We start from the raw sequence: 24,968 nt of genomic DNA, 5'->3' as shown, positions 1-24,968 counted from the left end.
GCCTGAGTAGAATCAGATTGGTTTCTGTGTTCAATCTATCAGGACCCATTTAGTACACACACAGAACAGGCCCTGCCTTTGCGCAGTCCCTCCAAGATTAGTATATCCCTGAATTAGGACCACCAGACAGTAATCAATCCTATATGTACATTATTCAGACATATCACAAAATAGTTCACTATTATACACACCATACTGCAGAATATTCTGCTAACTCATATTTCCGCCATGTGCATGTGTAGATCTTGTTTCGTTGTTTTACAGAGTGAACCCTAATAGGTTGGGGCCAAGTTGCAGGTGCATCATGTGACAACTGTGGTGCAATGAGTGATATCATCAGACATTTCAGCAATAGAATGAAGATATCAGTCTTAAGGTGTGTACACACGTACAGATTTTTCTATCTGATCTATCTGGTGGGAACAAAAACCTGGAAATGTATGGGAGCAAATGACAATCAAAACATTGTTCCCAAACACTTGAAAAAACAGATAGTGATCAGACAAATTGTTTAAATCATTCTGATATAACTATCAAAGCATATATTTTTTTGTTTTCCTGCATTTGGGTGGAAATTTTTGATTGTCATATGCTCCCATACATTTCCAGGATTTTGTTTCCACTAGATAGATCAGACAGAAAAATCTGTACGTGTGTACGCACCTTAAGTGGGACACTTCCAACCTTGCTGACCAGTAAGGGGTGTACATTTGGCATGCAAAGAGAAAGCACTTTCCTGAATAGGCCAGGGCCAGGTCAGGGGGGAGTGGCTCAGGGGGTTAGTACCCCTTTATGACAATTTTTAATGGTGCTGGGCATCGGGAGCTGAGGCGCACTGACTGCACAAGTGTGCAGTGCATTACTGGGAGTTGACTAAGTCCCAGTAGACTTTGCACAAGAAGTCAGAGACTGAAAGGCTTTTGCTGAGCTCTGATTGGTGGAGCTCATCACATGCATCTCAGGCCTTTGGAGGTCAGCAGCAGAAGCCTTGTCATGGGAGGGTTTTTCATCAGTGCGGAGCCTATGAGGTATCCTACAGAGCAAGGTACAGAGATACAAACACAGGCTTTTCATGTGGTTATTTATATATATATATATATATATATATATATATATATATATATATATATATCTATATATATATATATATATATATATATATATATATAGATATATATACACACACACCAACACTAGTGTCTTCAGCGCCCTAAACCATGTGATGTCTTCAATATTACTTCAGTATGAATAAATAAAACATATATAGTAATAAAATCAATACACTTGTGGCTTCTTGCTTGTTTGAAGAATAAATTTATTTTATTTCAAAGAGCTTAAGATCAGAACCTAACGCGTTTCGTCTCTCTTGGAGACTTCATCAGGTTTTTTTTTTCTTTGATAAACTATGCGCCTATCTAGGCTCTGAATATTTGTCCGACTGGACGGAGAACTGGACTCAGACCTTTACAATGATAAATGCCTTTTTATGATAAACAGACGGAAAAACGTCTAAGTGCTACTGCACCAAGGTTTATGGAGGACCAATATGTTGTATTGCCACTCCAATACATACAAATATTCACAGTCCAAATAGGCCTTCAATCCAAACCACTTTTTTCAACAAACACAGCCTTGGTTATACATCAATTGGACCAAGCGAGCTTTGGAAACTATTCCCCGTTTCTCTCCTGGGTGTGTGTGCTCTCTGGCTCCCCCCCCTCCCACACCCAGCGCTGCTGCTGCTCCGGGCTCTCCTCCTCCCTGCACCCGGAAGAGGATCAGTGCAGGGAGGAGGTCACAGGTCCGGGCAGCACAGCTCTGTGCTGCCCGGACACAGGTGAGGGGGGAGGGGGCGATGCGGGGCGGCGGTGGGATGCGGTAGAAGCGGTAGAAGCGATGCCCCCCGCCGCGGTAACACGGCGGGGGATGCTTACAGCTTAGAGAATCTCCCCCTAGGTCAGTAAGAGTGGCTTGGGGATTGATGTAGAGGTGTGACTTGGACCAAAGCTGCATCTCTCTATTGACTGAAATACACCTAATAGGCCTGGCTATCCTCTCCAACATTTCTCTACTGTTAGCCCCCATTCCAGTGAGTGCTGAGTGTCCTTAAGAGGAACTTTCTGAGGCCCACTGTGGCCCACTGTCTCAGTAGTCTGCAGCACACCATCATCTCTCCAGCAATACCCTGAGCAATTGGGGTACTGCTGGCTGCATCTCTAACAGATCCTAGATGGCTGACTTTCTATATAACATATAGCTAGGAATCTTCAAACCCCAAAACCTACAGAAGCAGCACATGCCCTTAATGCTGATGTAATGAAAGTCTCCCTGAGGCAATGGATCTGTTAATGCACAGGCATTAAGGCAGACCTATTTATGGCTGCTGTCACGGGAAATGTAAGGTTTAGCTCATCCACTACAAACCAGATTTTTCTGAGTGAGCAATGTATTAGTGATAACTTTCATGAAACTGCTAAGCTAAAGCAGCAAGTATCCACATTAACTAGAAGCCAGTTACGGCTGTTGGCTAAAGTGGATGATCTTGAAAATCCGTCACGGTTACAACCTCGAGCTTGTAGGCCTCACAGAATCCATGATGAGTCCTGATCTCAGGAAAGTCTTATAAACAAAACTTCCTCCTACCCTCCTTAATGTTGTCTTGGATTTGCAGAATTTACAAATTGAATGTGCCAACAATAGCCGCAGCACAGTCAATGTCAAGGCTCACAACTGTTTGCAGCACAAAGTGATAGTAAGGTTTGCTGCTTATAAACTCGGTTTCCTACAATGGGAAAGTCTATGCCTTTGACTATTCCAGGCGTTCCGCCAAAGGTAAGTTGGCATATAGAAAAATGACTCTGACTCATCCAACACCGTCCGGAAGCTTGCCCTATTTTACCCGGTGAGACTAGTACTAAGGATGCCAAAGTCTATAGTCAAGAGGAAGAGAAGGCTGCTTACATAGGGAGTTACTGGCCAATCCCTCTTGAACTGTCTGTTAGAAAATGTTACAAGGAAATCCGGTACTTATGCATACTTGCCGACTTTTCAGCTGCCCTTTCTGGGAGAGGGCAGCCAGCTCTGGTAGGCAGGGGGGCGGGGCCACATCCGGGAGTGAAAAGAGGCGGTTTGGGGGCGTGGCCACACAGACGCTGCCCTGTTGGGGGGCGTGCCTACAGCATCGCGTCATTTTAGCCCCGCCCCCCGCCGTGCAATGCCAGTATTTCAGGCATTTTACCTGTGGACCCCCCTGCCGAGGGACACATCGCGGGAGCAGGGGGGGATATGCGGGAGGATTGCCACCCTTTCCGGGACGGGGACCCGATTTCCGGGACCCTCCCGGCCATTACGGGAGGGTAGGCAACCCTGTACTTTTGTATTAGAAGGGCGCCAAATTAACATACGTACGGCACCGTAGGGAAATCGCATCACATGCGATTTGATTTTCCTATGCAATTTACTCACTGCTCTCTGGCCTTGGGCAGTGCAATGAGATTGCATTGTATCGCATCCAATCGCATCGCACATAAAATCGCATGCGATCACATGTAATTTTATAGGGTGCGATGCCATTTAATGTACTATACACTTCACCGAGCCCGAAGTGCGCTCGCCCCGCGAGGGGACGCGGAATACATGTAATGTAATTCACGTCCCCTCGCCACGCTTCGGGCTCGCTGCGCTCGTCACACCATATAAAATCAACTCCACTCCGACGTGGATAGTGGGGGTATGAAAAGTTCCCATCGCACCGCCCAAGGCCAGAGAGCAGTGAATAAATTACATAGGAAAATCGCATTGCATGCAAAAAACGCATGCAATGCGATTTTCTTAGGCAGAATCACACACTAAGCTATTTGCTTAGTGGGTGCCCGGCAAATACATAAGTACCGGAAATCCTTTTAATTTTTGAGCTGCTACATTTAATGTTTAATGTTTTTTCATGCACAGTCTCACCTTCCCAATGCTATAATTTGTATGATTCTCCACGATTGCCATAATGTTCAGGTTGAGTATTCCTTATATGAAATGCTCGGGACCACGAGAATTTCAGATGTGGTATTTTTCCAGTGGTGCTCCGATGGTCCACTGGCGTCCACTGTGGCCTTCAGGATCCTCTTCAGTGGTCCCAGGGTTGCATTGCGCAAGTTTGCAGGTGCACTGGTGATGTCACCGGCGCACTCACGCAATGCACCCGTGGGACAGGAGATGCCGCTGAAGAGGATCCTGAAGCCCGTCGTAAATGCCGGGGGACATGGCAAGTATAAAAAAAGGGGGCGGGGTAACCAAAAAGAAAACAAAAATCTAAAAAAAAACCATTTTTTGGGGAATATTTGGATTTTTGGATATTCGGACATACGGATCTAACTGTAATAAAACTGTTTTATCTTGATCTTATTTATCACTTTGCTGATCAACAGTTTTGCAAGTGTAGAAATACGCCCCAATGCAGGGACGGTTCCCCGTGCACCGCAGTGGATGGAGCGGTGCCCCCACCGGGCGGTGCCGCCCCCTGCACCCCGGGCCAGTGTACTTGTGCGGTCACTGGCCCTGCTGCTGGTGGGCACCTGCCTCCTTACCTGGGGTGGCCTGGTGCCACCCCATGGAGCTGGAGACAGGCTCTCAGACGACGACGGCCACTGCTCTACGCAAACAATGGCGGCGGGCCTCCATCCTTTGGGATTCAGGCCCCGCCAATGGTGGCACAGAGATTTGAATTTGACGCCAAAGGGGAGCCAATCGTGGCTCCCGCTCTGGCGGCCAAATCGGAGGTGACGAGCAAATCCCTGCTCGCCACATCATAGCCCGGCACCCTGGTGCTGGTTTGAACTAACCAGCACTGGGAGCGGAAAGGGAGTTCGGCAGCCAGGAGAAGATGAGAAAAGGCTCCCGCTGAAGAAGAGGGGCAAGCGCCGGAAGCCCTGGAAGGCGGCAGCCGGTTGCGCAGGACTGCTACATGCTGCCCCCCGCCGGGTGAAGTACAGAGTTCCAGGGACCAACAGCGAGGAGGATGGAAGCCTGGGCGCAGCAGGGTGCAATGTAAAGGAGGTTGCCAGGGCCCCAGCTGCCCTGGTGAAGACTAGAGGACTACTGGTATGGATAACAGCCAGGCCAACTTTTTGCAAGGTGGGGTTTGGTGGACTTGCACGGCTGCAAATCTGCAGCCCTGTGAATCAACCAGAACAACCCCCCTAGTGTGAGTCATCACTTGCTCTAGCATCTTACTTTTCAATACTTCCCATTTATGGAGTGTTAAGTCAAGTTGATCGTCACAATCTTATGTACCACTGTGATGTAGGATACTGATTTGTCTTCTGGCACACACTGCTGCAGTATATGGGTTACACAGTGTCTAATCCAAACCAGTGCAATATAATTTTACCCTGCTAGCCTTATGCCGATGGGAAGAGATCGTGGTGAGCAAAAAGAAGAAATTCTCCAGCTATTTCATGTATGTCTTATTATTTTCTCCCCCTCAGCCTTTGATGTGTGCTTAGAAGATATTGTGCTGTAGCTGCCCTTTAAACAGCCCTGCAATAAGCTACATCAGATGTCACAGGGCTGTATATGGTTATTGTGCAGGAACTTGCAGTTACCTCTTCCATGCAGTCACTATAGTGCTGCACTACAGAAACAGGCAGGGCGCTGACTGGTTTGTGAAATACTGATTAAGGGTCATTAAACGATGAAGCGATAAGTCACCTGTCATAAACTGCAGCTGATGGCCCCGTTGTTGCTCTGAGAATGAGGAGCCAATCGGGCAGGGGTAAAAAGAAGAGATCTCTGCAAAATGTCCTGTGCTTCTACTTGTGCACTCATTGGGGGTGATTCTATACCATTTGGTCCCCAGCTTATATGTGCCGGGGACTGATCCCCAGGGGATTTGTGCCGTATGCAACTGCGATTTGGTCCGATTTGACCCAATTCCCACAGATCGCATGTGTTTGACATCCCGTCCGACCCGATGCACGGTCCCATGCAGATGGGGTCCGACCCTACAGATTGAACCTCCGGCACAAAGGATTTATAGGATCTGACCTATCAGCGGCACATCACGGGTGCTTTTTAGCACCCCTGATGTATTGGGTCCAATTCCGTAGATGTGTGCCAGCGGTGAAACACCGGTCTGGCTGGCGGAGGCAGCTGCTGAGGTTAGGGCGGCAGGTGGCTGAGGTCTTGGGTGGGGGGCAGAGGTCCAAGCGGTGGGCAGCAGAGGTCCATGTGGCAGATAGTGAGCGGCTGCAGCACAGAGCAGTGGTTCTCAACTACCCCCAACAGTTCACATTTTCCAGGTACCCTGGCAGGTGCACAGGTTTACTCATTAAACTAACGTTTATTATTTCACTTGGGATTATGTGTGGAGAAAACTTGAACTTTTGCAAAAAAAAAAAAAAGGCGTAACCTTGGCAAAACCATGTTTTGCCAAGGTTACTCCTTGCCAAAACATGGAGTAACACGCCGATCAGTGTTAGACTGAGGCATGAAGAGCCCATCGGTTAATTCTGTGGTAGGGGCCCCTGCTAAGGGGTGTGATCAGTCTCCAGAAGGGGTGGGGCCATCTGCTACAGAGGCAAAAAGGGTTGAAATGACCTAAAGCAGAGGTGGGGAACCTTTGGCCCTCCAGCTGTTAAACTACACATCCCAGCTCAGAGCCAGCCCTAGACATAGGCATACTAGGCAATTGCCTAGGGCATCGGCCTTCGCCTAGGGGCGGCAGCCTCCTCTTACCATTGGTGATCAGTGGGGGCCAGGGCAGCTGATTGCCAGCGCCCTGAGCTGAATAAACACTGCCCGCCCGGCGACCGCCCTGTCTGCACGCGACAGCGCCGGAGTGGGTGCCGCGGCTGCGGCGCTGTATGTTGAAATGAATGCCCCTAAGAAAAATGGCCGAATGTGAGAAGAAGGGCTGCTGCGCATGCACAGCAACAGCCCCTCCTCCCATGGTCCTTTTCGGAGTCAGTCAGACTCCAGGCGCCCCGTCCCTTCTCCTCCAACTGCATGATAACAATAGTGCAGAGTGCAGAGGCGGCCGAATCCCAGCCCAATGAAACTAGCACTTTTTTAAGTAAGTGAACGCATATAACATATTTTCAAGGGGTGCCGCCATGGGTCATGTATAATTGCACGGGTGCCGCCATGTATAATTGCAAGGGTTCCGCCATGTGTTCTGTATAATTCCAGGGGTGCCCCATGTGTTCCATATAATTCCAGCGGTGTCGCCATGTATGCTTTTTTAGGTATGGGGTGTTGCCAAGTTTGCTGTATCAGTCCAGGGGTGCCGCCATCTGTGCCGTATAATTCTCGTGGTGCCCCATGTGTGCCGTATAAGTCCAGGGGTGCTACAATGTGTGCTGTATAATTTCAGGGGTGCTCTGTCCCAGCATGCCCTGCAACAGTTTTAGCATGGCCAAATAGCAAAACTGTAGCAGGGCATGCTGGTATGTGTAGTTCAACAAGAGCTGGAGGGCAAAAGGTTCTCCATCCCTGACCAAAAGGATAAAAAAGGGGCCAACTCGGATGTACAATATATGTTACAGTGAATCTATAATGGTTAAATAATATATTTAAATCATATACTGATGTATACAAATCAGCTTTGTATCAAATACTATTATTCATTGTTATGTATGATGTTTTAATAACTTTTTTTTTTTTAAAGGGGCAGACTTGATTGGTCAAATGGTTCTGATCTGCCCTCACATTCTAGGTTTCAGGCACTCCCATTAGAACGGTCACATTGGCTCAGGTATTGTTAAATGTTATAAAAAAAGAAATGTGTTGAACGTGACCACATGTGTGAGCATTTAGGCGTGACTACGTAGGGGAGGAAAGGACCTTTGAGTCTATCCAGCTTTCGTTTGGCACTGGTTAGTGGTAATCACACGCTGTTGTGCTGAGCTATATAATAATTATCATCTGTGATACAGTCTGTATATGACTCTTCAAAAATGATTAGTACAAATGTCATGTTCTGAAGGACGAGGAAATAAATATCCTCCGAAACGGTGACCACACATTGCACGTGTCTCTTCCAATGATTTAATGGTAAGTCTCCACAAGTGCCGGCTAAGCTCATTCTGAGCCAAAGGTGCAATATTGCACAAGGCAGGGTCACTGGGAGCAGCTTCATTTGTAATCAATCGAGTGCCAGACATCGATGCAGATATTTATATATACAAAGTATATATATTGTATGTATCTGTATAAACTCACAATATTCTGTCCACTATGGCCCTTATTCGGATCTGATCGCAGTACAAATTTGTTCTCAAAATGGGCAAAACCATGTGCACTGCAGGTGGGGCAGATGTAAAATGTGTAGAGAGTGTTAAATTTGGGTGGAGTGTGTTGAAACTGAAATCTAAAATTGCAGTGTAAAAATAAAGCAGCCAGTATTTACCCTGCACAGAAACAAAATAACTCACACAAATCTCCTATACGTGTTACATCTGCCCCACCTGCAGTGCATATGGTGTTGCCCACTTTGAGAACAAATTTGTACTGCAATCAGATCTGAATAAGAGCCTATGGGCAATATTCATTAAGCCGCAATAATTTACCATAACTAATTGACCCCCCCCCCCCCCATAATTAATTGACACCCCCCCCTATCAGCCCCATTTTTTCATGAAAACACATAGAACTGGGGATGTATTTTGGGCACAAGGAGTTGTAATGGAGTAACCGAATGCAAAACATCACGTAAAAAATCACGATAAAAACACCTACAGGTGAATGATCCCATATTCACTCACACAGATATGAAGAATATTATTCATGGATACCTATAAGGTTACATACAAACGTGAAATTGCACGCTGATCAGATTAAAAGCAGCTTTGCACACAAATTTGCATAGAAATATAGGGCATTTGCATGGGACCAGCATGGTTGTCATTATTACAGAAGGGAGTATGTGCACTGAAGTGCCTAGCTTTGCAGCGAAGCACAGAAATAAATGAAATAAGGGGGTATAAGAGGCCAGGGCCACCAACGGGGGGTGCTGTGGGTACAGCTGTCCTGGGCCCCGGCCTCTGGAAGGCCCGGGCAGCTCATTTTGCCCACAACGCCACTCCCCTCACCTGCACACTGCCTCCCACTCCGCGGCTCTCCAGCCAGCCAGGCACACACACCACACAGGGCAGCCTGCAGAGTGCCGAGTCCAGGACACAGAGGGGGAGCGCCAATCAGCATCATCCGGGCGATCCGCATGGTGTCCCAGGCTCGGCGCTCTGCAGGCTGCACTGTGCAATGTGCGCTCACGACCGAGGAGACGCCAAGCGGGACCGAGGGGATGCAGGAGGGTGATGCCGCACCCCGGCCACCGCCACCGGGTGAACATTTGGGGGAAAATCAGTCCCGGGCCCCAAACTTCCTAGCGGCAGGCCTGTAAGGGGAACATGGTAGCAGGGTGACGTTTGATTTACAGTTTATCACCTGGGGATCAGGAAAGTCATATGGAATGAAGGCATTGCAGCAAGCCCTCTTCACTGGAAAAGGGTAACTGCCTGTGCATACAGATGTATACCAGAGTGGTACATAGGTAGAGGTAAATGCAGGTATAGATAAATCACAGACTCTTCCCAAATCCACACCCAATTTCATTGCCACAAAATCCATACACGTCCATCATGCACCATGGATCTCCGCTACATAATCCTTTTTGTCTATTGCACCTCTGATTTCCTGTGACATGTCACTAGTGCCATTCTATGTATCACCATACAGCAATGATGAACATTATAATGACCATTTATGTATATAGTGCCAACATACTCCAACACGATTACATCTGGGTACAAACACAGCAGTGCAACATACACTCACCTCCACGTTGTACTGAGAAGTTTCATGCATGATGACATTAGAATTGGAATATTTTTTCCTCTGTTCTGTAAGATAAAACATGTACTTATGAGATTATAGTATTATAAGCATATAATATACAGTATGCTTTTAAACATTAGTCAGAACATTCCCTGGATGATACATGGAGAGCAGGAGAACACGGACGTACCAAAGAATGCTGGGCCATCCAATGGAGGACCGTGATATGAATTCATTGATCATGCAAACTAGTGATTTCAGCTAGCTCTCTTTATCTTGTACTGGGAACGCACACATCCATCCACACCCAAGCAGTGACAGGTCTTCTCTAGACTAGATCTCCAACGGGAAGCAACATCATAATCGTGTCAGGGCACACCCACTTTTACCAATGACCTCTCCTCATTGTAGATTAACCCAGTGCTGTATTAACAAACCACCTTGCCGCTATGTATTTCCCTTCACAACAAGGTTTTATGGCCATATAAAAGAGGTTGTGACAGCGGCCTCTTAGTGTGCTAAGATGGGTTCAGTCATTTATGGTGGTTAAAGGTAGGATGTCTCCTCTGCTGATAGTGTATGTGTTTTTTTTTTAGAGTAGCAGTATTTTTTGCATGCCAACCCTGGGCCAATAGTTCCTTATTATTAAATAAATTGTGTCTATCAGACTAATGCTATATATGCATTTATCTTCTGCACGGATCACTAGCTCCCATTCACTATTACAGGACTTTCATTGGGCTGCTCCCATCCTATGGAATGCCCTTCCACGCACAATGCCCTCTGGTACTATACAGGACGAGCACGTCACTGGCACCATACAGGACGAGCAGGTCACTGGCGCCATACAGGACGAGCACGTCACTGGTGCCATACAGGACGAGCAGGTCACTGGTACCATACAGGACGAGCAGGTCACTGGTACCATACAGGACGAGCAGGTCACTGGTACCATACAGGATGAGCAGGTCACTGGTACCATACAGGACGAGCAGGTCACTGGTACCATACAGGACGAGCACGTCACTGGCACCATACAGGATGAGCACGTCACTGGTGCCGTACAGGATGAGCACGTTACTGGCACCGTACAGGACAAACACGTCACTGGTGCCGTGCAGGAAGAGCACGTCACTGGTGCCGTACAGGACAAGCGCGTCACTGGTACCGTACAGGACGAGTGCGTCACTGGTACCGTACAGGACAAGCGTGTCACTGGTACCGTACAGGACGAGTGCATCACTGGCGCCACACAGGACGAACACGTCACTGGTGCCATACAGGATGAGCACGTCACTGGCGTCATACAGGACAAGCACGTCACTGGTACCGTACAGGACGAGCTCATCACTGGCACCATACTGGACGAGCATGTCACTGGTACCGTACAGGACGAGCACGTCACTGGTACCGTACAGGACGAGCACGTCACTGGCACAATACAGGACGAGCACGTCACTGGCGCCATACAGGACAAGCACGTCACTGGCACCATACTGGACCAGCATGTCACTGGTACCATACAGGACGAGCACGTCACTGGCGCCATACAGGACGAGCACATCACTGGCACCGTACAGGACCAGAGATGTCAGCTTCTTACAAATCCCTAAATGAAGAAACATATTTAAAATCAACTCCATGCCGAAATGGATAGTGGGAGAATGAGCGTACTAACTATAGTGGGCGCCCAACTAACATATAAGTACCATATTTTCTCTAGCTATTGTTAAAATTATTTAATGTGTTATAGTCTAATTCAAAAGTGATGAGAAAATGAACTGTGTTACACATCCTGTGTCTTGCAGCAAACAATGAATGTGAACATGCCCCAATGCCTATTGGTATATGACATCATGCTCAGCTCACTATTGAGGAGGACCCAGAAAAGACAGTTTACACTGTGAGCATGCCCACTGTGCCAGGGGCCTGAGTCATGTAAGTAAAGCAAAAAAAGGAAGCAACTGGGCAAAACCATGCTGCGCTGCAGCAGGGCAGATGTAACATGTGCAGAGAGACTTAGATTTGCACTCAATGCGTTCTAAAGTACAATTCAAAGTTAAAGTTGCCTCATATATTTGTGGGCTACATGCAAAAAAAGCCAGTATTTACGCTGATCAAAAAAATTAAAATGTTGTATTTGCACCCCATTCCTGGCAACATAGAGCCTCATTCAGACATGTGTGCTAGGCTGCGTACACTCAAAGCTTAGCAAACAGGTAAATGCTACAGTCTCCACTGCCCAGAGCCCACTCGCTAGCATACAACTGAACAGCAAAGAAATCAATTGATGGTCGCTCACCAGTAGACGCCGCCTGCTGCATTACTATGGTATACATATTCAGAGGAAGCAGCAGTGATATCAAACCCATCCGCATCTGAATGAGCCTTAGTGGCCGAGACAGGCTTCCACATGCAGCCGTACCAATTCTAGCATGCAAAGGTGAATTCTCACATCAGCATCAATTAGTAAGCAGGCAGCCACGCTGTACGGAAAAGCAGTGTCTGACTGAGAATCAGGCCCATAGACCTAGAATGTGAACTGAAGAACATGTATGTACTGTGCTCTATAGTGTAGAACAAGCTTTATTCTTATTAATCCTTTAACCCCTTCCTGACACAGCCAGTTTTTGCCTTCCTGACAGAGCCCTTTTTTTCAAATCTGACATGTATCACTTAAGTGGGGATAACTTTTTTTTGCTTTTACTTATCCCAGTGATTTTGAGATTGTTTTCTCGTGACACATTGTACTTCAAGTAAGTGGTAAATTTGGGTCGATACAGTCTGTGTTTTTTTGTGAAAAATACCAAAATGTCGTAAAAAAATGGAAAATTTAGCAATTTGCAAAATGTTAAATTTTCTGCTTGTGAGACAAATAATCATACCACTCAAAATAGTTAATAACTAACATAGACCATATGTCTACTTTATGTTTCCATCATTATTTCAACTTTCTTTTAATTTTTTTGGACACTAGGAGGCTTACAATATGAATAGCAAATTCTCAAATTTTCAAGAAAATTTCAAACACTGATTTTTTTTTAGGGACCAGTTCAGTTCTGATGTGACTGAGGGACTTGTATGTGAGACACCCCCATAAATGATGCCATTTCAAAAACTGCACCCCTCACAGTATTCAAAACAGCATTTTGGAAGTTTGTTAACCCTTTAGGTGTTTCACAGGAATTAAAACAAAGTGTAGGTGAAATTTCAAAATTTATTTCTTTTTGCAGATTTGCAATTTTAATACATTTTTCTAAGGAACACAGTAGATTTTACTAGAGAAATGTGACTAAAAATTGATTCCCCCAATTCTTTTGTTTTCATAAATATCCTATATGTGGCCCTAGTGTGCACGTTGACCAAACCACAGGCTTCATAATAGAAGGAGCACCTACTTGATTTTGGAGCCTCCTTTTTATGAGATTATTTTTTAGGCACCATGTAGGTTTCTAGGCACCATAAGATGCTAAAATTTAGGAACCCCCCCACAAGTGACCCCATTTTGCAAACTACACCCCTCAGGGAATTCATCTAGGGGTATAGTGTACATTTCAAACCCCCAGGGGTTTCACCAATTGTGGTACAACTGGGCAGTGAAAATGAAAAATTAAATTTTTTACACAAAAATGCAGTTCTGGCTCAAAATTTTTCATTTTCACAAGGAATGAAGGAGACAAAGCACCCCAAAATCTGTGCCCCAATTTCTCCCGAGTACGGCAATGCCTCACATGTGACCAAAAAATACCAGTTGGGTGCATGGCAGGACTCAGAAAGGAAGGAGTGATTTTTGGATTTTGCAGCTCAGATTCTGGTGGAATGTTGGTGGGTGCTATGTCGCATTAGCAAGACCCCCCAAGCACCAATACAGTGGAACCCCCCCAGAAGTGACCCCATTTTGCAAACTACACCCCTCAGGGAATTCATCTAGGGGTATAGTGTACATTTCAAACCCCCAGGGGTTTCACCAATTGTGGTACAACTGGGCAGTGAAAATGAAAAATTACATTTTTTACACAAAAATGCAGTTCTGGCTCAAAATTTTTCATTTTCACAAGGAATGAAGGAGACAAAGCACCCCAAAATCTGTGCCCCAATTTCTCCCGAGTACGGCAATGCCTCACATGTGACCAAAAAATACCAGTTGGGTGCATGGCAGGACTCAGAAAGGAAGGAGTGATTTTTGGATTTTGCAGCTCAGATTCTGGTGGAATGTTGGTGGGTGCTATGTCGCATTAGCAAGACCCCCCAAGCACCAATACAGTGGAACCCCCCCAGAAGTGACCCCATTTTGCAAACTACACCCCTCAGGGAATTCATCTAGGGGTATAGTGTACATTTCAAACCCCCAGGGGTTTCACCAATTGTGGTACAACTGGGCAGTGAAAATAAAAAAAATTACATTTTTTACACAAAAATGCAGTTCTGGCTCAAAATTTTTCATTTTCACAAGGAATGAAGGAGACAAAGCACCCCAAAATCTGTGCCCCAATTTCTCCCGAGTACGGCAATGCCTCACAGGTGACCAAAAAATACCAGTTGGGTGCATGGCAGGACTCAGAAAGGAAGGAGTGATTTTTGGATTTTGCAGCTCAGATTCTGGTGGAATGTTGGTGGGTGCTATGTCGCATTAGCAAGACCCCCAAAGCACCAATACAGTGGAACCCCCCCCACAAGTGACCCCATTTTGCAAACTACACCCCTCAGGGAATTCATCTAGGGGTATAGTGTACATTTCAAACCCCCAGGGGTTTCACCAATTTTGATACAACTGGGCAGTGAAAATGAAAAATTACATTTTTTTACACAAAAATGCAGTTCTGGCTCAAAATATTTCATTTTCAGAAGGTATGAAGGAGAAAAAGCACCCCAAAATCTGTGCCCCAATTTCTCCCGAGTACGGCAATGCCTCATGTGTGACCAAAAAGTGGCAGGACTCAGAAGGGAAGGAGTGATATTTGGATTTTGCAGCACAAATTCTGGTGGAATGTTGGTGGGTGCTATGTCGCATTAGCAAGACCCCCAAAGCACCAATACAGTGGAACCCCCCCCACAAGTGACCCCATTTTGCAAACTACACCCCTCAGGGAATTCATCTAGGGGTATAGTGTACATTTCAAACCCCCAGGGGTTTCACCAATTTTGATACAACTGGGCAGTGAAAATGAAAAATTACATTTTTTTACACAAAAATGCAGTTCTGGCTCAAAATATTTCATTTTCAGAAGGTATGAAGGAGAAAAAGCACCCCAAAATCTGTGCCCCAATTTCTCCCGAGTACGGCAATGCCTCACATGTGACCAAAAAATACCAGTTGGGTGCATGGCAGGACTCAGAAGGGAAGGAGTGATTTTTGGATTTTGCGGCTCAGATTCTGGTGGAATGAATGGTGGGTGCTATGTGGCATTAGCAAGACCCCCGAAGCACGGTGAAATGATGAACCTAATAATCCATAGATGTGTGGTATATTTTAAAACACTCCTTTATACATAGGCCGGGTTTGTCGGGGCAAGTGTCACACTGGAAAATAGTTTGCTTTCTTATTCCCTTTTTATAGCAAACTTTGCACCTTTTTTGTGTCCTGCCCTTTTTTCCAGTGGAGGGGATTTCATCAGGAAAATGCTGCCCTGGTACAATACGGGGGCCAGTACTAGAAGTACTGGGGCCCTCTGCCTGCTGGTTCCCAAATATTAGGCCCTTTATGACTTCCTCTTGAAAGTGCATAAATGTCCCCCTCTGGCCGGTAGAACGGAATAGCACGTAAGCGTTATACAGTGCCATCTGGATGATATACACGGCCAGCTTCTTGTACCAGATTTTTGTTTTCCGCAGGGCACTGTACGGCTTCAGTACCTGATCTGAAAGATCCACTCCGCCCATGTACCTATTGTAATCCAGGATACAATTAGGTTTTGAGGTGTGGGTACTGGTACCTCGTACAGGGACGGAGGTGGTACTGTCTCCGTGAATTGTTGTCAGTATAAGGACATCCCTCTTGTCCTTATATTTGACCAACAACATATTTTCGGTGCATATTCCCCTGCTTTCACCCCTTCTCATTACTTGGGCAATGTGCGTTTTTGGGAGGCCTCTTTGGTTCTTGCGCACAGTACCGCAAGCTGCTGTACCTCTTGAACCAAGGGCCTTAAACAGGGGGATGCTAGTGTAAAAGTTATCCACATAGAGGTGATAACCTTTATCCAGGAAGGGGTGCACTAAATCCCAGACAATTTTTCCACTAACACCTACGAGGGAGGGGGGGCATTCTGGCGGTTCAATTCTTGAATCCTTCCCTTCATATACCCTAAACATGTGGGTGTACCCTGAGGTGCTTTCACACAGCTTATACATTTTTATGCCATATCTTGCCCTCTTACTGGGAAGGTACTGGCGGAATTGAACCCTTCCTTTAAAATGTATAAGGGACTCGTCAATACAAATAAATTTTTCAGGGATGTACATCTCTGCAAATTTGGCACTGAAATGATCAATGACCGGCCTGACTTTGAATAGCCGGTCAAAGGTGGGATCATCTCTGGGTGGGCACTGTGCATTATCGTTGTAATGCAAAAATTTAAGGATCATCTCAAAACGAGCCCGAGTCATGGCCATACGGTAAAATGGGGTGCTGTACAGAACATCTGTACTCCAATATTGCCTAATTTCTGGCTTTTTTACTATGCCCATATGAAACACCAGACCCCAAAACGTCATCATCTCTACTGCATCTACAGGGGTCCACCTAGCAAATGATGACGTGGGGTTTTGAGCAATAAACTGCTGGGCATATAAATTAGTTTGGTCCACCATTAAATTTATAAAATCATCAGAGAAAAATAATTTGAAAAAGTCAATTTCTCTGAGACCTGTGGAATCAAATTGGATTCCTGGCATGGCCAAAAACTCAGGAACCTGGGGCTCAAAATTGTCTGGTGGTGGGGTCCATACGAGATCAATTATTGGGGGGGGGGGGGTCTCAGCTGCTCTACGGGGGCGTCTTTGAGGGGGTCCCTCATCACTAGAGGAGGAAGAGGAGCTTAAGATGAATCCTTCAAATTCCCCGCTTGCCTCACTGGCTGTGTCAGAGTCAGAGGCAAGCATGGCATATGCCTCCTCCGCTGAATACATTCTTCTGGATGACTGGGATGACATTTGGGATGACATTTGGGATGCCATTTTTATTTTTGTGTTTCTGGTAGTGAAATGTTTCAACACGTGTATAGTGTAGGGGGGGTACAAACTTTATTTCAACCAGGGGGGTATGTAGTGTGTATGTAGTGCAGAAAAAAAAAATACTTTATACAGGAATTTGATCCCAATAAAAAAAAAAAAAAATTGATGGGGTTAAAAAAAAAAAAAAAAATTGAAGGGGTTAAAAAAAAAAAAAAAAAAAGGTCCTGCGCCAAAAATTAAGCACAGATGTTGGTCAGTAACGTCCGTCACTGAACAGCGCTCAAAGGCAACAGGAATTTGATAAAAAAAAAATAAAAAAAAAAAAAAAATAGATCAACCCTGTGCCGAAAAAGCTGATCAGTGATGTACGTCACTGATCAGCGCACAGTGGCCACAGGACACCCACAAAATCACAGTGTGTGTAAAAAAAAAAATTAAAAAAAGACCCCACAGCGCCCTCAAAAAAAAAAAGGTGATCACTGATGTGACACTGATTACCAGTGAGGGGCAGCAGGTGCACAACCTTTGGTGCAACTGACAGTGCAACTGGCAGCAACTGACAGGTATATATAAAAAAAAAAAACCTCTGCACCCCCAAAAAGTTGCTGATCACCTCAGATATAGTGATCAGCACAAAAGGCGGGGGCAGCAGACACAAAATATAGCACTCTCTATCACTCTCTGTCACTATCTCTCTCTATCTCTCTATCTCTCACTATCTATCACTCTATGACACTGCAGCAGCAGCACTGACAGTTATATATATAAAAAATAACCCCTGCACCCCCAAAAAGTTGCTGGGGGTGCACAAAAGGGGGGCAGCTGACACAAAATATAGCACTCTCTGTCACGATCTCTCTATCTCTCTATCTCTCACTATCTATCACTCTATGACACTGCAGCAGCAGCACTGATAGGTATATATATTTAAAAAAAAAACTGCCCCCCCAAAAAGTTGCTGATCAGTTAATTTATACTGATCAGCACAAAAGGGGGGGCAGCAGTCAGTTATATAAAAAATATATAGCACAATCTGTCACTATCTCTCTCTATCTCTCTATCTATAACTCTATCACACTGCAGCAGCACAAAATATAGCACTCTCTGTCACTATCTCTCTCTATCTCTCTCTATCTATAACGCTATCACACTGCAGCAGCACAACACAGGAAGTCACAAGTAGTAACAGGATCCAGGAAGCATCCAGCACGCTACAAGCAGTGATCAGGTAAGTATTTGCAAGGATCAGGTCAGTATACTACGGCAGATAGGCACGGTGACCGCACTGCACGCAATTCCAGACCGGAATGGCGTCTGCAGTGCAGTCACCGTTAGTTTAAATCCCCCTCCATGGCTGTGATTGGTTCGTCGGTCCGACGAACCAATCACGGCCTTTGGGGGCGGGCGGGGTGAGGTGGGGTGACACCAGTGTCACCCTTACACCCCGTGGTGATTGGTGCTGTACTTTACCGCACCAATCACCTCCGATCCCTGTGTCACCGGCGAACGTTATTCGCCGGTGACACAGAAAACGCTGTAATTGGCTGTTCACACTGAACAGCCAATCACAGCGATCGCCGACGGGGGGGCGGCATCGCAGCTCCCCCTGGGCATGCAGGGACATGTCTGCTGTCAGGGACAGCAGACATGTTTAAACTGTCACCGCGTCTATAGACGCGGTGACAGTTTAAAGCCATGACGTACATTTACGCCATGTGTCGGGAAGTACTTCCCGACCATGACGTAAATGTACGTCAAATGTCGGGAAGGGGTTAAGTGCCAACATCTCTGTGAGAGACGTGCAAAAAAATCCGTTAAAAATACCAGCGTCGCTCACATTTGTTATATAAATTCAAATAAAAAATGTTGTGTAAAAATAAAGATTATGGTTATAATGTAAGAGAATCAGAAAGTTAGAGCTTTCGGGAGAGTTTGCCCATTTTTTTTTTTTTAAAAACAGTGATTATTAATACCCCTTTCATACGCGAAAATCCCGGGTTTTTTCACATGAACGCGCCCAAACCCGGGACTAGCGTATGTCTGAAAGGGTATAACTGGGATTTCACTATTGGATACTGAGCATCTGCAATTGACCAGGGTTTTTCCCGGTATTTAACTCCTGTGTATAATACCCAGCTTAGGTCTGAATGGGTTTACCCGGGTTTTTCCGTTTTAAACATGTAATGTGGCTTTTTTTTGCTGCTGGGGCGTGTCCCATTTTAATGATGAAACACTGAAATGCTTGAAAAGCCTGGCTTATGTGTTAAAGGGGTATACCCAGGTTTTTTTCGGATTTGAGGTGTAGTGTGAAAGGGGGTCTGTTACTAAAGTCCCGGGAGTGACCTGGGTTGAAAATCCCGGGTAAACCTGGCCAAAATCCCGAGTAGTATGTCTAAAAGGGGTATTGCATGGCAAAATCAACCTGTTTTTTCAGTGTAAATGATTGCCGCTTTAAAAAAAATGGGCAAACTCTCCCATTCTGATTCTCACACCCTATTACATTATATTTCCTATAGAAGGTAAACATTACAGGTCATTATGATGAGTACAAACGTTTGCTCGGCAATTCTCACACCTATCTAGACAAATTCACTTGGCACTCAAAGGGTTAATAATTGAATCCAATGTCAGGTTTGCAGAAGACAAACTGTAATAACAGAAGCCATAGACTTTCTTATAGGTTTGTGCATTTTATGAGACAGCTTTTCATTATACTGTGGGGATGCGGTCAAAATCCCGGCGGTCGGAATCCTGGCGGTCGGAATCCCAATCGCCGCAATGCCGGCACTTTGGCCCTCTATGGGTATCCATGACACCAATACAGGGAGAATAAAATAGTGTGCCGAGCGTAGCGAGCCCGCAAGGCCCGGCCCGGTCAGTATTTCGACCGTCGTGATTCCGACCGCCGGGATTTCATACTGATCCCATACTGTGATCGTGTACTTGAATGAATAATGTAACATGAAAATATTTTCTTCTAAAGTTTTCATTACAGTATTTGTATAGCTGGGAGGAGTGTGGTGAATGAAAATGTATGTACAAGAGTAACAGATGGAAAAATGTTTCAACCGATTCTGTTATATGTCCCTAGCACAGAGACGCTCCCTCGGGCATAGGAAAAAGGGTTCATCTATTTGGCATAAACTCAGCATTTCCCTTCTGTCATCTGACAAAATGACCTACAAAATATGACTTTCCGTATAGCAGTATAATAGCTGCACAAAAGCAGGGTTAAGGACAGGTGTGTGCTCATATAGGATGTATTATTTCAGGACAAGTATCTGTAGACAGGTAATCCGATTGTACATTTGTGCAACATCCCCTTTAAAGAAACACTGGACTTATTTTTTATTTTAAAGATGCATTAAGTGGCCCATAAATCAGGCAGGTATCAGAGCAATTCCCTTCACTGCCAATAGCTGGGTCTCCGGATCCGGGAAATCCTCAAGTCACCAACAACAGCCAGAAATATTAATGGGATCTGTGAGTTGGGAATTTCTAACATGTTGCATTTTGACGCACTGTTGATTATCGATCTTTGCCATTTGACGGGTCAGATAGAAGCCCCATACACACTAGGCGATAAAGTAAGAGATATCGCTGACAAGGACCCTTCTGGGTGATATCTTCTACTTTATCTCCTGGAATGTACACTGAATATTGTTAACAATGAGCTCCCGCACAACATTAATGCCCCCCCCCCCCTCGTCCTACATGTTATGACGAGAGTGGTCCTTGTTAATGACGGCCATGCTGCAGCCGTCATCGTTGGAGGAAGTAAGAGTTCCTGAATGAAACCTGTGCAAAGACAGGGAGAACATACAAGCTACACCCCCTACAAGACTTTGGTAGGAATTAATCCAAAGGCATTAGTGTTGTTAGGCAGCAATGCTAACCACTACTCCGACTGCACTGCCCAAAATAAGAATGTGCACTATAACAAAAAATAACTGCTGGGAATACTAGCTTGTGGAATATGTACTTATGCGGTCACAAATGGCTGACTCGGACATCCAATTATGTAGCTTTCAACTCGGCAATGATCCATACTGTCATGCGTGAAGCCAACCAAACTGTCAGGATTCCGACAGTCATTACTCTGATGTCGGAATGCTGACTGCTCCCTCGTGGGGGTCCACGACCCCCATAGAGGGAGAATAAAATAGGTGGCGAGCGCAGCTCGACACCGTGCCCACAGCGTGGCGAGCGCAGCGAGCCCACAAGGGGCTTCGTTGCGCTCCCCCCGCTGTGCAGTCGGGATTCTGACGTTGGGCTAATGACTGTCGGAATCCCGACTGTCGGTGTGTTATACCACACCCAACCAAACTACTGTATCCATCTGAATAATCAGTGATGATCTGGCAATTGCACACTGCATCAGCCCTATCTCTGGGGCAAAAGTTCCACTGGGAACATGTATAATTACATATTCACACAATGCTAGCAACATTTCCCGCCTGTGTCCTGCCTACATACCAGTTTGCCCTTTAGTTGCCCGGAATACTGTACCCATGTGTTTTTATACAACGCAGCCCTGTTTTCACAGGAAAACTCAGAGATTTGGTTTGCGCCAGCTTCTCTGGGCTAACTGGATAGCCACAGGCAAAGCAATTACTTGCAGTCATTTACAGCAGGTAATTGGATACTCCCCCATAACATCACCATTGCCTTTTATTGATCCTATTTTTTTGGACTCCTAGCAATTGTTACAATGTTTCTCATATCTGCTACTATAACTTAAATAACCTCACCAACCCCCATACTGAATTCCTCAACCATTTCTCGTCACTAAGCCCTGTTCCCTCGATACATTACCTCGCCCACTGTTTCTATCTTTTATCTATTGCCCAATCCCCTAGTGAGATGTAGCCAGTTCCTTGTCCCAGTTTACTTTAAACCTGGAACCCTACTCTCTACACTAACATTTAATTGATTTTCATTAACAATGAGGATTCCCTATCATCTTGGAGGTCCTTGCTTTTATGCAGTCTAATCTCATGGGCAGCATGCTTGGTGTAATCATTAACATTACTGCCGCTCAGTGCTGAGGTCATTGGTTTGTGTGGAATTTGTATATTCTCCCCGTGCTTGCGTGGGTTTCCTCTGAGTACTACGGTTTCCTCCCACAATCCAAAAATATACTGGTAGGTTAACTGGCTCCCAAAATAATAATAGCCGTAGAATATGTGAGTGTGTGTGTCCACTGGGGCAGGGACTGATGTGAATGTTCAACTATTCTCTGTAAAGCGCTGCGGAATATGTGAGCGCTATTTAAAAAAAAATGTTAATTAATAAATAAATAATTCTCCAAATTCATTGTCATACTCTTAGAACCATAACTGAGACATATTTTGTCTATCCAATGTGCAATATTCCAAACGTGGTCTCCTTTAAAGGTGTCATGCCACCTGTCCTCTTTAGAAGGTGTGTTACATTTACCACTGAGGAGGTTTACAAAATCTGGGAGACAAATAATGGGGGGGGGGGGATGTAATAGCCTAGGAGACCAAACCACCAGATGACTAGTCTGTATAAAGGTTGTATGGAGACTAGGGACTCAAATGTAATTATGCCATTGTACAAAGCATTGGTTAGACCGCATCTAGAATATGGAGAACAATTCTGGGCCCCACACTATAAAATGGACATCATACAACTGGAAAAAGTCCGAAGCTAATAAGGGAATGGAGAAGAAGACAGATTGAACAAATTTTAATTATTTACACTAGAAAAGAGACGTCTAAGGGGAGACATGCTAAACATGTCAGGGGCCAATATGAGGAACGATCAGGTGCCCTTTTTTCTGTAAGGAAGGACTCTAGGACACGTGGGCAGTTAAATTGTGGGACTCTTTTCCTGGAGATGTGGTATCGGCAGACACAATAAATACATTTAAACTAAGGTTGGACAAACATCTATTGGGTAAAAACATCCTGGGGTACAAATAACAATCATAACCTGTCTTTAAAGAAGCCAGAATAGACAATACATAATAAGGGATGTAGCAACTGAATCATACACACTAGCCAAGGTTGAACTCAATGGACGCATGTCTTTATTCGGCCTTAACTACTGTGTAACCCATCATCTGGATACCATAAGAAGCATGCATTGGAATTGATGTTACATTATACCCTTCCACGGTGACACTTCAAAAGCTTAGCTAACTCCTTGTGCATTACTCTTTGGTGTCTGATCCTTAATGTGGAGAGAAGACACGCAGTGCAAATATAACATTTATAAAGGTCATCATAAATGGTAAAAGCCATACAAAGTACATTGACTGACATACAATAAGAAGTGTACAGCTTATAGCACTCAAAATCAAAGATACAATGTAGAGACGTATTGGGGTGTCGTGGTCTGGGAAGCAAGAGAAGTGATAAGACACTAGTCAACCCCAAGCCATTTGCCTTTATTTCAGGCCACAGTTTTTGCAATGCAAGAGTGCACCATAAGAATCACTGAGTGAGTGGCAGTGCCACATATCTTTTGAAGTTTCAGATGCCAAGCCCGCCACCCTTAGGGTGTTATGTGACTTACATTACTCCAACACAAGTGCGCCTGGAGAATCACATTTTATTCACATTGCACAATGGACCTATGCGGCTTTATTACAAGGCATGAAATATCAAACACATGCCACAAACAATAAGTAAATAGTCATATTTACAATACACTTACCAAATAGATCTTTTGCACTCATTTTACTGTTTCCTCCACTGAAAGAAAAAAGAAGAAATAAATGACCTCATGCAGATTTTCTTGTGGTCACAGCTTCCAGACTAGACTCTTATTATGTCCACGACCATATGTCATAACTGCAACAGTGCACTGTCCAAGGAAACATAATACAGGTTGAGTATCCCTAATCCGAAAAGGCTCAGGACCAGGAGTATTTCAGGTAGGGGATTATTCTGGAGTCCGTAATATCTGTCTCACAGCGTCCCCTGTTGCCCAGTGTGTCCATCTTTTAAGGCATCCCAACAATGCATTGTGCCCATGCAATGCATCAGCTGGGGGACCATGGGAGTATGAAAAACAAAACATCTAGGTGCATGGGGGGGATGCTCCGGTTTTTGATATCCGGATATGGCACACCCAGTGCCCGATTAACCAGTAGGCTGATTAGGCTGCAGCCTAGAGCGCTAGGACTGGGGGTGGGGTGGCATGCAGATGACAGCTGAGGAATAGTATAAAGGCCTAATTTATTCCATGCTTGTCAGCTATCACCCGTTTCGATGTACTGTGGGAGGTAAAGTTCTTAGGGTGACTGCTAGATGGCTTATGCCAATATAAATTACTGATGGAATCATTACTTTATGTAATGTACATTGTGCTACAGCGCCAGCTTGGCAGCCTAAAGCCAAAGTCTCCTTCACATGCCACAAGCATTAGATCCTACATGCCAGTTGTATAACCTTCCTTACATGTACACGGGCAATATGACTGGTGAGTCTCTGAGTGCCCATACACGTGTGTTTAGCAGCATTACAAGGGGAGCTACATGTGTAATGGTTAGCATTACTGCCTCACAGCACTGAGGTCATGGGTTCAATACCCACCATGGCCCCAACTGTGCAGAGTTTGTATTCTCCCCGTGCTTGCGTGGGTTTCCTCCGGGTACTCCGGTTTCCTCCCACAATCCAAAAATATACTGGTAGGCTAACTGGCTCCAAACAAATTAACCCTAGAATGTCTGTGTGCGTGCACATGTGGTAGGGAATATAGATTGAAGCAAGGGAAACAAAGAAACTCTTTTTGCTGGGGCACTTTTTACTGGTTATATAACATTTAACAATTTAAAATAGTTTATTCAAAATTGGCTAAAAAGACATAAACGACATATAACATGTATAACACACTCTGTGGGGTTCTTTTGATCCCACGTTAACAGAGTGTGTTATACGTCGTTTATGTCTTTTTAGCCAATTTTGAATAAACTATTTTAAATTGTTAAATGTTAT

At 45.1% G+C, this 24,968-nt stretch overlaps 1 protein-coding gene across 3 annotated transcripts in view; it reads right to left on the bottom strand.

Annotated features, from left to right (window-relative positions):
• Window positions 1–24,968, bottom strand: part of EPS8L2 (EPS8 signaling adaptor L2) — a 192,228-nt gene that overhangs the window by 42,505 nt on the left and 124,755 nt on the right. For all 3 annotated transcript variants that reach the window (XM_083165378.1, XM_083165379.1, XM_083165377.1), the window contains exons 3-4: window positions 23,686–23,723; window positions 9,829–9,893 (exon numbers count right to left, since the gene is read on the bottom strand). In XM_083165378.1, coding sequence (XP_083021504.1) covers window positions 9,829–9,893; window positions 23,686–23,723 — 103 coding nt within the window. The remainder of the gene's footprint in view (window positions 1–9,828; window positions 9,894–23,685; window positions 23,724–24,968) is intronic.

The sequence above is a fragment of the Crinia signifera genome, chromosome 11 (assembly GCF_055691185.1).
Source record: "Crinia signifera chromosome 11, ASM5569118v1, whole genome shotgun sequence".
NCBI lineage: Eukaryota > Metazoa > Chordata > Amphibia > Anura > Myobatrachidae > Crinia > Crinia signifera.
The sequence above is the reverse complement of the archived record's forward strand: the minus strand, read 5'-3'. Positions and strand labels throughout refer to the sequence as shown.